General features: G+C 49.5%; 1 protein-coding gene across 2 annotated transcripts in view; it reads left to right on the forward strand.

Annotated features, from left to right (window-relative positions):
• Positions 1 to 14,695, forward strand: part of KDM4A (lysine demethylase 4A) — a 46,027-nt gene that overhangs the window by 26,656 nt on the left and 4,676 nt on the right. For both annotated transcript variants that reach the window (XM_086716729.1, XM_025931139.2), the window contains exons 12-18: positions 1,311 to 1,431; positions 6,324 to 6,505; positions 8,029 to 8,233; positions 8,716 to 8,792; positions 9,477 to 9,532; positions 11,171 to 11,279; positions 11,599 to 11,784. In XM_086716729.1, the coding sequence (XP_086572855.1) occupies positions 1,311 to 1,431; positions 6,324 to 6,505; positions 8,029 to 8,233; positions 8,716 to 8,792; positions 9,477 to 9,532; positions 11,171 to 11,279; positions 11,599 to 11,784 (936 nt within the window). The remainder of the gene's footprint in view (positions 1 to 1,310; positions 1,432 to 6,323; positions 6,506 to 8,028; positions 8,234 to 8,715; positions 8,793 to 9,476; positions 9,533 to 11,170; positions 11,280 to 11,598; positions 11,785 to 14,695) is intronic.

Raw genomic sequence — 14,695 nt, forward strand, 5'->3', positions numbered from 1 at the left:
GTCTTCAGTTTCTTTCATCACTATTTTCTAGTTTCCAGAGTACAGTTTTTCACCTCCTTGGTTAGGTTTATTCCTACGTATCTTACTATTTTTGGTGCAGTTGTAAATGGGATTGTTTTCTTAATTTCTCTTTCTATTGCTTCATTATTGGTGTATAGAAATGCAACAGATTTCTGTACGTTGATGTATCTGTGACCTTACTGAATTCGTTTATTAGTTCTAGCAGTTTCTTGGTGGAGTCTTTTGTGTTTTCTATATAGAGTGTCATGTCATCTGAAAATAGTGAGAGTTTAACTTCTTCCTTACTGATATGGATGCCTTGTATTCCTTTTTCTTGTCTGAGTGCTGTGACTAGGAGTTCCAGTTCTATGTTGAATGGAGTGAAAGTGGACATCCCTATCTTGTTCCTGATCTTAGGGGAAAGGCTCTCAGTTTTTCTCCATTGAGTATGATGTTTGCTGTGGGTTTTTCATATAATGCCTTTATTATGTTGAAGTATGTTCCCTATAAACTTACTGTTTTGGGAGTTGTTATCATGAATGTGTGTTGTACTTTGTCAAATTCTTTATCTGAGAGTATGACAAGTTTTAAATACACTGGAAAGAAACTCTCATGGTATTATTACTGATTCAGTCTTGTACATCTTAAACCTAATTGCATTTGCTCTGATATTATGTAAACACAGCATTAATTTTGTCAACTTTTGCTTTTGTAGCTACGTTAGGGTTTTAGATGCGCACTCTGTCCTGTCTGCTGAGGAAACTAACTCAAGAATGAATAGTGTCAGAGCTGAGGGCCTGACAGCACATAAGGAGAAGCTGGCCTATTTTACTTTAATGGGTCAGCTGTTCCTCACCCCTTTGGATGTCCTCTAGCTTTCAAGTCCAATGGCCCGGCTGCCTGGCTCTTTGTAACAGGTGCTGCTGGCCTTCTGGTCCAAGAGGAGGGGCACCTGGTTTCTCTGAGGGCTCTCAGAGACATAATCTCATGACAGTGAGCTCAAGGGAGGGGCGTGACTCTCCTGTAGAGTGTGTTTATTTTTGGTACATTTGTTTCAGGCTGCTTCTGAGAACAGGACCTACGCTTACTAGGCACAAATTTTGTCCTAAAATTTTTACATAATCCTAGTTTAAATTAGTGTGGATGGTATTGTCATTTTGGCTTTTCCTAAGACAGGTGTTTTCTGGGTTTGGTTTTATATTTATGTCTCTATGCCTGTCTTTTCCCTTGGCTTTCATTGTAAGACTAACTTCTGCTATGACCCAAAGTGGAGGCAAGACCAATTTGATTTCCTCTTCTGGTTTGCCCAGGTGGCCGATGAATACATGTTTTCCCTGGAGGAGAATAAGAAGTCCAAGGGCCGTCGTCAGCCCTTAAGCAAGCTCCCACGCCATCACCCGCTTGTGTTGCAGGATTGCGTCAGTGATGATGGTAAGTGTTTTCTCTCTTAACCAGGAAGGGGAATGTGGCTCACCCCATTAGGACTTGCTCTGACAGGACATCAGGAGGCAGGGCTGAGCGCCAGGGGTAGGCCTGTGGCTTAGTTCTCCCAGATGCTCCACAAAGAGGGCAGGATCTCATTTGTTACTTACTTCATAGTCAGATTTCTTTATATGTCTGTGTGTCTTGGAATATGCCTAATACAGGATGATCACATGTAGGTTCTTCTCTTTCTTTACTAGGAGGTACAGGCTGATTTTTCTGGATAGCATTTCTTTCAATGATACCAAGCCCAATGCTGAATGTGTAGCTACAAAGATAACTAAGATATGTCCATGCCCCCCAAAAGCTCACAAGGTAGTGGGGCAAACTGACAGGTAAACAGATCTAAAGAAAGGAGATGTTAATCTAGGGAGGGGGAGCTGGAGGATAGATTGAGAGGAAGCAGCTCAAAGGGCCAGGACAAGGTGTGGGGCAGGCAGGAGTGAGGTGGGGGGAGGATAAAGAGGGAGTGCCTTTTTCTAGCGGGCCTTCAGGAGCTTTTGACGTGTTTTAAGTGGCCAGATTTACATTAGAAGTGACTGCATATTGAGAGTGGCTTTGAGGGCAACAGATGGGCTTTTGCCATGGTCTCTGAGAGCTAGGGGAGGGTCTGAAGCAGGATGATGGTGGTTAGGGTTGGGGAGGGATGTAGTGAAGGTGTTGGGAGGATAAAGCCAGCTGGATTTGGGGTTGGTTGTAGACCTGTGAGCTTGGTAGGGACTGGAGAAGCCTGGGTTCAGTGCCTCCCTGACTTCTGGTTGTGGTTGGGTTTGGAAACCTATGTTCAGTGTCTGTGGAGGATGTAAACTTGAGGCTGAGCAGAGGTGGTGTTTGGTAATGTTATTGGGGTACATGAGGCCACTGGTGGAGAAGCATAGAGGAGGGTGAGCAGAGGTGGTATTTGATACCTTTTTAAAAAATTTATTGGGGCACCTGGGTGGCTCAGTTGGTTAAGCGTCCGACTTCAGCTCAGGTCACGATCTCGCGGTCTGAGTTCAAGCCCCGCGTCAGGCTCTGGGCTGACGGCTCGGAGCCTGGAGCCTGCTTCCGATTCTGTGTCTCCCTCTCTCTCTGCCCCTCCCCCGTTCATGCTCTGTCTCTCTCTGTCCCAAAAATAAATAAACGTTAAAAAAAAAAATTTATTAAAGGGGCACCTGGGTGGCTCACTCAGTTGAGTGTCTGACTTCGGCTCAGGTCATGATCTCGGTTTGTGAGTTAGAGCCCTGCATTGGGTTCTCAGCTGTCAGCGAGGATTCTGCTTGGGATCCTCTGTCCCTCTCACTGCCTCTCCCCTGCTCACATACGCTCTCAAAAATTAATAAGCATTAAAAAAATTATTAAAAATTTTTATTTAAGTGCAGTTGACACGCTGTTAATGTTACTTCCAGGTATACAACTTAGTGATTCGGCAACTTTGCCTTTCCCTGTGCTCCCCATGAGGGTCGCTGCCATCTGTTCACTATCTTTACCTTGAGCACACGCGGCCACTCTGGAGAGGGCAGAGACTGGGGTGGGAAGACAGGAAGAGGAGCCTGTGAAGGAGACAGGGGGGAGTGGACAGTGGTGTGGAGCAGAACCGGGAACTGTGTGTGTTGCTGGCGCTCAGGGAGTTGCCGCCATCAGCGCAGTGAGATCAGGAACGTGAGCATGGGTGAGTCTCTGGCAGGTCCCTTGTCACTCTTCACTGGTGCCCGGGCCCTTCCTGCCCTGTCCTTCCTGACACCAGTGGCTGTGTGGGAAGATCCAGAGTTACACCAGCCTCTTTGCTCCATAGGTGAGCCCCACGTTCCCTTTCTGATCTGATGCCGGTGCCCATCTCTACTGTTTTCCTTGGTAGAAGGATCGTGATACACTGGGTGAGGAAAGTCTCTTGAGATCAAAATCTCTTGAGTTCAATGTAGGCCAGACCTTGAGTTCAGAGTCTTAGGAAGTCCTCTTCCTCTGGCCCACGTGGGGCTTGGGTTCTCTGGCTAGCAACAGCCTGGCTTCAGGACTTACCCCTGCAACCCCCCCACCCCCGAAGGCTCTAAATATAGGTTGTACAAAATTGGAAAAGCAAACAAAGTTATAAAGAGGAAAATAAAATTACCCTGCAAAGGTGACCACTTGCACGTCTTCATGTGTTAATCTTCTGACTTTTCTAGTCAGTCATTAGAGTATATCCGCGTATATGTTTTTATGATAGTGTAATTGAGATCATAAAATACAGCCGCCCAACTTTTTATGATAAATTTCCATTGTGGAAAGCACTGTGCACGCCTCCTGTATCCGACAGCTGCCATGTTGCCGTGGGCGCTGTCTCCACAGGCATTGATGAACTTGCTGTACACGCACTTGCTGTCTCATCTGAGAGCGAGCTGGAGCCCTCCAGTCACTCGAAGTGCACCGTGACGTGCTTTGCTCAGGATTCTCCTATACAGATACTTTTACCACACCTAGGAAAATAAGCAGTGTTTTGTAATATTGTCTTATCTTCAGTCCATGTTCATTTTTCCCTGCTTATCCCAAAAGTATGTTTTATAGCTTTTTTTCCTTTAAACCTGTAAACCAAACCAGTCATCCATTTCAAAGTTTTTTTTCTTTAGTTTCTTTTAGTCAAGCATGCACACCCTGCACCCACCTCCCCGCGCCCGCCCCGCCCCCCCCCCCCCCCCCCCCCCCCCCCGCTACCATCAAATTGTTTTTCAGTTGAGGCATAAAATACTTGGTAAAATGAACACATCTTACCTGTTATGTCTCCATGATGTCTTATGTATGTAAACTGTAAAATTCCTGCGGTTTTCACTTACCATGGTGAACATTTTTCCTCATCATTACAGTGTTCACAAGTGAAGTGATTTTGGGCCACCTATGGTTTTGAAAACAGCAGACATCACTGTATTAATCTTCTTTTTCTGATTGGGTACCTGTTGCTTTTTCTTCTAGTCTGTGTCGGTCACTCTTGTTCTGGTTAGGATAAGGAAAATAGCCGCTTTGGTTTGGCACCGTTGTTCTTGCTGGACCTGGCTGTGGCTTATAGAGGTTGATTTTAATCTGCAGTGGCCTCCCTACGTTACGGTATGCTTCACTCAGGTCCCACATGAGGCAGCTGCCAGGTCTCATTCGGTTAAACAGGACTATGAAGGCAGAGTAGGTAACTGTTTATCTGCACTGAGCTGCAGTTGCCAGAAATGAACAAATAAATAAGCATGTCGTGGAGTGTTGCATGGGCTGCTCTGCCTGAGTCTCTAGGGCTTCCTCAAAACAGTTCTGTCTTGGTCAAAGCAAGACCATTTGAGGGGTTGTAGCTGGGGCCTCCTGACGGTCACACATAGCTAGATGCCAGGCGTGGGGTGCCTAATGTGGTGGAGCTGGCGTGGAGCTGCTCTGTCAGGTGCTCCAAATCCATACATGGACTGCTTTGGGGACTCAGTTGTCAAAGAAGAACATCCCAGATGTAACTTCTTATATTTCCGTCACTTGGGGGAGGATTTGGAGAAAAGCTCTGGATTTGTTTATTTTGATATGTGTTGCTCCTTCTATCAAGGATTGCCTTCATTCACCCATAATCCTCGAGTTAATGTGTTTTGCTACCTCCTTGACCCTGTTTCCATTGGGATCGATTGGGCTGTGCCCTTCCGATTGAGGGGGGACCTGGAAAGTGTGTACCTTTGTTGCCTCCATCTTGTTTTGTGAGTGTAGGTTTTTGTTTCCATTCAGCAGTGTGTCCCTTTCTTCCAGGAAGATGGCAGCCAGAGGGGATTTTCCTTCCTCAGCAGTGCTGAGGCCGGATGAATCCTATGCTTTGCTGTTTGGAGTAACGAATAGATAGAAATTTGTCATCTAGACCAGAGGTCTGCAGAGGCGCTATACCTTCTGTCACATATCCCACTGTCTTTCTCTGAGTCCTATAAAAATGTAAAAACAGGGCCACCTGGGTGGCTCAGTTGGTTAAGCGTCCGACTTTGTCTCGGGTCACGATCTCGAGGTTCGTGAGTTCAAGTCCTACACTGGGCTCTCTGCTGTCAGCACCTCTGCTTCAAATCCTCTGTTCCCCTCTCTCGGACCCTCCCCTGCTTGTTCTGTCTCTCTCAAAATAAATAAAGTTAAAAAAAATGTAAAAAAATTTTTTTTGTTTTTACCTTTTTAAAAGCTCCCCAAGTGGATTGCATTTGGCCTGCAGGCCGTTGTGTGCTAGGCCTTGGTCTAGACTCAAGGTGTTCCATCCTTTGGCTGGGAAAGAGGGTTTGTCTTAGACACACTCTGCCTTTCTCTGAGACAGAGCCAGGATGGTTGGGGATCCCTGTCCAGAAAGGCAGATATCCCACTGGCCTTTCCAGAGGGAGCTAGAAAGTTCTGACTAAGGCACATGATATAAAAATTATTAAGCTTGCTATTTCCTTGTGTGTGTGTGTGTGTGTGTGTGTGTGTGTGTGTGTGTGTGTGTTTCCTCTTGTTTCCCTTCAGTGTAACTAAAGACAAAACTCTTAAATAAGGACTCAATATGCTGACATATTGGAGGCAGCAAGTAACATGGTTTCTGGCAAGACCCCGTTGTACCGTGCTGCCCTTGGGCACAAGGGTTGAATGCTGGCAGTTGTTAGGGGAGAGGAGAGTGGGCTGAACTCCTGGGGCAAGAAGAGGGACTTCTTCCTGGCAAGAAGTCTGAATTCCTGCCAGAGAGGAAGGAGTACTGAAGGAGTCTATTGGAAATTGCTTCTGCCCTTTGCCTTTATGATCTGTAGGATCTTGGCTTTAGGCCAAACCTGAGACCAAAAGTCTGGGCTGAGCTCATCTGCTTTCTAGGCAGAGCTACAGATGTGTGGCACTGGTACCGACTCATGTTCTGCTTCCTGCTTTAGAGTCCTCTGAACAGCCGACCCCCGAGGAGGAGGCTGAGGAGACAGAGGCCTGGGCTAAGCCCCTGAGCCAACTATGGCAGAACCGACCCCCGAACTTTGAGGCCGAGAAGGAATTCAATGAGACCATGGCCCAGCAGGCCCCTCACTGCGCTGTCTGTATGATCTTTCAGACTTACCATCAGGTAAGTCCACTTCGTCCTTTGTTTACCTAGGACCTGCAGTCCAGAGGGAGGTGGGGTTTAGTTGTGGGTACATAGCTTGTCACTGGTCATCTTGGGAAAGGTGCGTTCTTCTGGTGTTCAGTGCCCCATCTGAGTGCTGGCCAGGCTACTCTGGCCAGGCAGATAATCTAGCAATGGGGCTTTTCACTTGACAATGGTTTGCAGAAGAGCTGGAGTGTGGCTTAGCCTTGACTTGGTGGGTTTCCCTGCACCCTGTGGCACTCACATTGTTTGCAGAGGAATCTTGCTCTTTTGTTATTATTCTAGGCAGTGATGATTCCTTCCAGGTGGTTTTTCCTCCTGGCCAGTATGGAGCACTGTGCCTTTCTTTAGGACAGTCTGCCAGATTCTCCAGTGTTGTGTCTTCCTTTCTCATTGCCACCGTGGGTACTGGCAGTACCCAGAAGGAAGTAGGGGAGGGACCGCGGGAGGAAGTGGAGGGGGAAGCACTGGAGCTGAGCTTGTCTGTGCCCCTCCCCCTCCTGGGGCACTTGATGGTAGTCTTCGGGTTCAGCTCTGGAAGGTCGGGAATGCATCTACAGGGGCACGTGCCGGGTGAGCAGCTGAGGTTCACCTGGGACCTGCACAGGGCGGCATGTGGATAACCAGTCCTCTGTTGGTTAAGGTGGCATGGCTACACTGAGCTGGCACAGCCACAGATTCACGCCTGCCAAAGAATGGAACCTCAGGCCAACATACTTTGGATTAGCAGCTCAGTACTTCTTTCCACTGACGAAAAAGCAAAACTGAAGTGTGTGTACCCTTGGCCTGCGAGACAAGTGAACGGACTGGGTGCACTGTCAGCAGGTCCACTGAGAGGGCCCCAGGGTTTCAAGAGGGGCACATGCTTAGGGGTGACATGTTTTGGGCCCTGTCCTTGAAATGGTGGTGATGGTGCCATCCATAGACAGAGCCAGCAAATATTTGCAGTCAGGGTGTTTGCCAAGGGAAGTATGTGGATGTTCTTTCTGGGCATTCTTTCTGGAGGGACCCGAGCCAGGAATCACAGGTGGGGCTCCAGCCGTGTGGCAGTGCTGCTGCTCAGGTCATGTGCTGCCATGGGGCCCAGGAGGGATTCCGTGCTGGTCCATTAGGAGCACCTGCTCTGGGTCCTCTCCCTGGGTACGGGCCACCGTGCAGTGCAGCGCATAAGGGAGCCCACAAGAGCAGCTTCGCTAACGTCTCAGTGCATTTTATTACCACTTGGTTTGGGAAGATGGAAATCCCAGTTGCCTCTTACCTTGCTCCCTTTCCTTAGTTGTCCCCAGGGTCCTTTGTTTGATGCCTCTGTGAGAAATTGAATTGGAGTCATTAGAGATAACTTCAATTAGCAGCTCTGGGATAATGGCTGTGCACCCGAGAGCCTTAGCCACAGAGTCATACCAGGAAGAGAGGCGGCTTTCTGCTGACAGAGCAGGTGGAAGCGGAGACACAGGCGCATGTTCACGGGATTCTGGGAATTCTGCACTGCTGTCTCTCCTTAGGTGGAGTTTGGAGGCCTTAGTCAGAGCTGTGGAAACGCTCCAGATTTAGCCCCCCAGAAGCAGAGGACCAAGCCATTGATTCCTGAAATGTGTTTCACCTCGACTGGCTGCAGCACAGACATCAACCTTTCTACCCCTTACCTTGAGGAGGACGGCACCAGCCTTCTAGTTTCCTGCAAGAAGTGCAGTGTCCGGGTCCATGCCAGTGAGTGCCTCAGCTTTTGTCTGCGTCTTGACCCAGAGGGCCTGAGCCTTCTCACTGCAAGTCTCGCCCCGTGTTGGCCTCCCTCCAGCCTCCCAGTGGCGCCCCCAGGTCCCGAGTGCAAAGATTGCTCTTGTGTTCTTGGGGAGTTTGCTGCTGATGGAGTTGGGAGTTTCACTGACTTTGGGTGCGTCCTTGTACGGTCAACCTTGTGCTGTTCTCTGGGCTGTAGATGCCAGGAGGGGATTAGTAGTCCCTGCTGCTCCCTAGGTGTTTGTACCAGTGGACCTACAGGCTCTGACTTTTCGAGACCTTGGGCCATAGTGTATGGGTGAATCCTGGGGGACCCTGACTCTAGAATTCAGGCGTTTTCCCGTAAGACTTGGTCGCAGCCTTCAGACTCATGGTATGTGAAAAAGAGTCACAGGTCTGCATTCTGACTCTGGCCTCTGGGTTTAATCTGCTCATCTTGGTGTCCTTGTTAGGTTGCTACGGAGTACCCCCTGCCAAGGCTTCTGAAGACTGGATGTGTTCTCGGTGTTCCGCCAATGCCCTGGAGGAGGTGAGTGTGTCCACAGTGTTGCTGTCTTCCCCCTGAGACTCGGGATTCACTCAGGGCCAGGCTTTTTCATGTGGACTTTCTGTCCCCAGCAGTCTGTGCAGAGCCTGGTACACAGTGATGTTAAAGAGTGCATACTGTCAGAATAAATCTCCCCAGACGGTGTGGTTGCTGCCCAGCTATGGCAGGGCATGAATGGAGTCTGGAAGCTGTGTTTGCTACATTGTGTCCAGACTAAGCAGAGGTCCTCCTGTGGACAAGATATAACCCCCTTTAAAGAATGCATTGGGTTTGGCCATCAGAATGGGGTTCAGGTGGTTCATTTTGTAGCTTTGTCTTCATCACTCCCTGCCCCGGAACCTAGCAGTACCCCACATACAAGGCAGAGTCCTGTAACGCTTCCAGTTTGAGCAGAGTATCATTGGTTACAGTTGATAACAGTAACGGCAAAGAGGATTATGTTAAGTCAAGTGGAATACTTGGTGTACTTTAGCCCCGGGTGGTCTCCCTGTCTTCCTGTAGGGGAGTCCTGCTTACATGGGCTGCGTAGGCGAGGCCCCACCTGCCGATAAGCCACTTTCTTATGTGGAGGCTCCAGTTATCCAAAGGAGGCCAAGGAGAGAGCAGATTGGATGTTAATGACTTGGTGGTAACCACCCTTCCTTCCTCCCCCTCCCTTCTTGGCAGGACTGCTGTTTGTGCTCATTACGAGGGGGAGCCCTCCAGAGAGCCAATGATGACAGGTGAGTTTCTGAGCAGTGTTCTGGAGCAGCGTGCAGAGGCACCGAGACGGCAGTGGCTATTCATCAGAGTGGCTGATGAGGGTTTGGGAAGCACGTTGTTGGAGGTGCAATAGCATCTCCAAGACTAATTTTAAAAATGAGATGCCAAGGGGAGCCAAGCAGCCCTACACCTTTCCAACTCCACCTTCCTCTCCGAGGCAGGGGTATCAGTGATGTCTTCCTTGCAGGGGAGCTAAGACAGACTCACAAGGGTGTGGAGATCCTGTGCAGGTGATGCAGAGGCTCAGGGCCTGTTGCAAGGACTGTTACCTTGTTGCAGCCGGGCTGGTGCAGAGGTGGCCGTGGCTGTGGGCTCGTGAGCATGCGCCCTCTGGCTCAGACCTGGCGTCTGAGCGAGCGTGTGTGTCCTTGGGGAGGAGAGTGGGACTTGGAGAGCTCAGCCTCACCCACCTGCTGTGGAGTCAAGTCTACAGAAGTATGGGCATAGCAGCCGTCAGGTTGCTTTTTGTACCTGGTCTTTGCTTACTTGTTCTGAGGTAGAAATGTGAGGTGAATGAGGTTTTTGCCCTGGAAAACCTGGCTGTCTAGGAGATAACACAGCAGGCAGCCAGTGGTGAATATCCTGCTTCCGGCTAAGGTCCTGTGGGGATTGGAGCCTCCTGCAGCACGAGAACCCCCTTCAGGCTGTTCCACATAGACAGCTCTTCTGATTGCTGCTTCCAACCTTTAAAGGTACTTGCTGCCACGACTTGAGGTGATCGTGTCCCTCACAGTTGGGAGGGAGCGCTGTTAAAAGTTCTTCCTTACTTGCAGTGGAAAGGGCTCTGCTTGAGCCTCCCACCGTAACCGCACAATCCCAGTTCTGCCCTGTGGGGCCACGCCAGACAGATCTGTTCCCACTTGCATAGGGGCCCCGCCAGCACCGCAGACGGCTTCCGTGTGGGCCCCGCGCTGTCTGTCGTAGGTTTTCACCTGGCCTCACATTAAGAACTTTCAGCATCTTAATTGTTCTCTTCGTGGTGCGTGTCAGTTTCTGAAAATGCCCGGAACTTTAATTCTCTGAGGATATCCATTGAGTAGACCTGTCAGAGCAAGTGGGGCTTGGGCCAGACCTTAACAAATGAGTGTGCAGTGGATGAAGGGAGCAGAGGCAGAGGTCATCTCAGCCCAAGGGAAAGGTTGGGAGGAGGCCTAGAAGGTAGAGCTGTGGCTACGGGCAGACGGGGCACAGATGGAGACATCTGAGGAAGCACCCAGCTCCTGCGGTAAAAGAGGACTGTATAGGACTCTCTGATTTGCTCTTTCTCCCTGAAACCTGCCCCACTCCATTAGTTCTGGTTCCGCTTATTTTGCAACAGATTGTGAATGAGTTAGCGGTGTACGAAGTGCAACCCTGTGCTAACCCAGGGCGGTGTGGTGGGGGCCCATTTTCATACTTGGTGTGGAGACACCTCTGTCTCCTTCCTTGCTGGGTCCTGGGACCTTGCAGGTAGGTGGAAGTAAGTGGCCGTGTTGGACTGGGGAGGAAGGAGGAAGCACTATCAGCAGGCCCACCCACTCTTGAATCGTTACATTTGGTGAGGAGGCCACAGGACCTTGGAGGCAGAGGTGACTGAGGTACACTTTGCCTTTTGGCAGGTGGGTCCACGTCTCGTGTGCTGTGGCAATTTTGGAAGCAAGGTTTGTCAACATTGCTGAAAGAAGTCCGGTGGACGTGAGCAAAATACCCCTGCCCCGCTTCAAACTGGTAAGGAAGAGGAGATGGGCTTGGAGACACTGCATCTTTGTCCTATTCTAAGTCTCTGAGTGGAGGAGAACATAACGTGCCCCATGTGGCCCAGTGGTCATCTGTTACCCTTGGGTTAGGTCAGGGCTTGTGAGCCACTGAATGTTAAAAGAGGACACGTGTCCTCAGATAAGAGGTTAAAAGAGGTGTGTGTACCCTCTTGTTTGGGGAAGAAGGTTGGCTTTTGCCCGTTGGACTCTGTGCGTTTAGGCAGGGGAGCAGTGGAGGACACCACACCGTTAGTTCCTGGAATCACTGGCTTGCTTCCCCTGTGTCCTAGAAATGTGTCTTCTGTAAGAAGCGGAGGAAAAGAGCCGCCGGCTGCTGTGTGCAGTGCTCCCACGGCCGCTGTCCAACTGCCTTCCACGTGAGCTGCGCCCAGGCTGCCGGAGTGATGATGCAGCCGGACGACTGGCCTTTCGTCGTCTTCATTACCTGCTTTCGGCACAAGATTCCGAATTTGGAGGTGAGGGAAGGTGCCGTTCTAGAATCCTCTTGACTGTTTCTGGGATCATTTTCTCTGCCTATGTCAGCACGTATTTTCTCCAGCTTTACCCTTTATGGAGAGTGCTAATAGGTAGGGATTCAGAGGTGGCCCCCGTCCATCTCTGCTGCCTGCCTTGTGCTTCCTAATCCACTGGCACCAAACTGCTTGTGGTTGATTCCTTGTGATTATGTTTACCTGTTTGCCTCTCCTTGAGGGGTCCTGTTATTAATATGAGTGTCCCTGTCACCTACCACCGTGTCTGGGGCAGAGCAGAAGCTATGCAGATATTGCGAATGGACGGAGAGAGCTCGGAACAGTTAACCATTAACTACCATACAGTAGGGATTTTTGTGCTTCTCTAAATAGTGGAGCTTGGAGAACATTACATGTCAAGTTATGAAAGGGTTTGGGTGGAAGGTGGCATTTGGTGTGGGCACCTGGGTGGCTCAGTTGGTTAGGTATCCGACTTCAGCTCAGGTCATGATGTCATGGTTTTTGTGAGTTCGGGTCCCACGTCGGGCTCTGTGCTGACAGCTCAGAGCCTGGAGCCTGCTTTGGATTCTGTGTTTCCCTCTCTCTGTCCCTTTCCCGCTTGCATTCTGTCTGTCTGTCTGTCAAAAATAAATAAATATTGAAGTGGGACTTAAACAGTAAGTAGGAATTATGAGAGGGAGGGTGTTCAAGCCTTCAGAAGTAGAACGAGGGGCACTTGGGTGGCTCAGTTGGCTCAGTTGCTTAAGTGTCCAACTCTTGATTTCAGCCCAAGTCATGATCTCCTAGTTCATGAGATCGAGCCCTGCATTGGGCTCCCAAGCTGACAGCACAGAGCCTGCTTGGGATTCTCTTTCCCTGTCTCTCTGCCCCTCCCCCATTCACACACACAAACTCTTTCAAGCTAAATTAAAAAAAAAAAAAGCTGAACAAACAAGTCTCTGGAGAATGAACATGGAAGATGTTCTGGGAATATGGCAGGGGTGATACTCAAAAGACAAATGGCAGCCGACACTGAAGGCCCTGGACTGCCCTACTTAGGAGTTTGATCCCTCTTCCACTAAATGAGGAGAACTTCTCAAAAATTTGGATTTTGAACCATATTTTGAAACACTTAATTCTGGTGGTGGATTCAGGGGCTCAAAGAATAAGAATTTGAGGCAGGGAGACTGGTTGGGCTGGGAGCGAAGTGAGGTCTGGAGTGGGAACACGTAGCCAGAGCTCTGGGGTGACATCTTATGTGGGATCCTACAATGGGTGGGATCGACAGGGTCTGTTGACCATCCTGGAGAGATTAGTGGGGAAGGGGTGAAGGAATGTGAAGTTAAGATGGCTCAGGTGGCTCTCCTGGAAGATGGAGAGGATGAAAATGTGATGCTATTAACTGTGTCCAGAACTGATTCAGAGCAGGGCAGGTTTCCAGGGGAAAGGGGGAGAGGTGAAAAAGAGGATGACCTTGAGGTCATTGCTGGAGCATTCTGATGGAGCTACCAGGAAACAGCTGCTATAACGATGAGGGTGAAGATTTGGATCTTCTCTGCATTTAATAGGGTAGTTCACTCCAGTTGCCATTAGAAACTGGACTCTGGAGATTCCTAATGTAAGGAGCAGATGGCAGAGGACGAGCCAGTGAAAGCAGCTGAGAAAGGGCAGACAGAAGCCAGTGGAGGGGATCAGGAAGCTGTGTGCTCTGGGGCAGGCAGGTCTGGTATAATGCTTGTTGGTGCCCCATACTGAGGAGTTGTCGGGGGGTCTTCTGGTCAGAAACCAGACTGTAGTTGGGGAAGTTAGAGGCTACTAGAAGAGACCGTGATGAAGATTTGTCAGCAGTGCAGGAAATATGGTAGTGAAGGGCACAGTGGAGTACCAGTCTGGAGGAGCAAACGTGTCACTACCATCTGGGGTCATGGAAAAGGCCTTGTTGGCCGACTGGCTTCTCCTTTTCCATAGAGATGTTACACTGGGCATGAGAGGTGGTCAGGTGGGTTAGGAGCTCAGGAAGGGGGAAGATAGTCATTGTGAGGAAGAAACTCTGGAGGGGTGGTGGGTGAGGTAGTGCTGAGCCCAGAGGGCTCAGGGAAGCAGGAGTTTTGTTATGGAGTCAGGATGGTGATTTGGGGACTGTCATTAACATTGCACATCCTTAAATTGGCACCCATGGACTGCTGATGCTTTGAGAAAATGGGGTACTATGTAGTATTATTTTCACTAATCATTCTGTAGTTTTTTAATTTTTTAAAGTTTATTTTGAGAGAGAGTGAGTGAGCAGGGGAGGGCCAGAGAGAGAGAGAGAAAGAGAGAGAGAGAAGGAGACAATCCCAAGCAGGCTCCACACTGTCAGCACAGAGCCTGACATGGGGCTTGAACTCATGAACCGTGAGATCATGACCTGAGCCGAAACCAAGAGTTAGATGCTTAACCAACTGAGCCCCCCATGTGTCCTCGCTAATCATTCTTTAAATATCTATTGAGCATCTCTTACACGTCAGTCCCAACTTTAGGTGCTGGAAATATAAGTGAACAAGACAAAACAGTGCCTGTCCTCTTGCTGCATGTAGTTGAAAGACATACAGAAATGCATAAGTAGAGTATCTCAGATGGGAGAAGGGTGGTGGATAAAAATGTAGCAGGATAAGGGGAATGGAAGAGGTATAATAAGGAACAGCGTCAGTAGGTTGACATTTGGTTGTGAGGGGCCAGTGAGTGTGCAGAGGGCTGGGGAATAGCATTTCAGGTAGAGGGAACAGCAGGGCAGTGGCTCTGAGGAGGGAACGTGTTTGGCACACGTGCTCCCGGAACAGCAAGGAGGCCAGCATGGCTGGAGCGCAGTGCTTGGGGAACTTGGTGGGGAGTAGTTGGACACAGTGTTACCAGATGCTCTGTGATGCCATTTCCATCA

Source organism: Puma concolor, chromosome C1 (genome assembly GCF_028749965.1).
Source record: "Puma concolor isolate L17-30 chromosome C1, mPumCon1.1.hap2, whole genome shotgun sequence".
Lineage (NCBI taxonomy): Eukaryota > Metazoa > Chordata > Mammalia > Carnivora > Felidae > Puma > Puma concolor.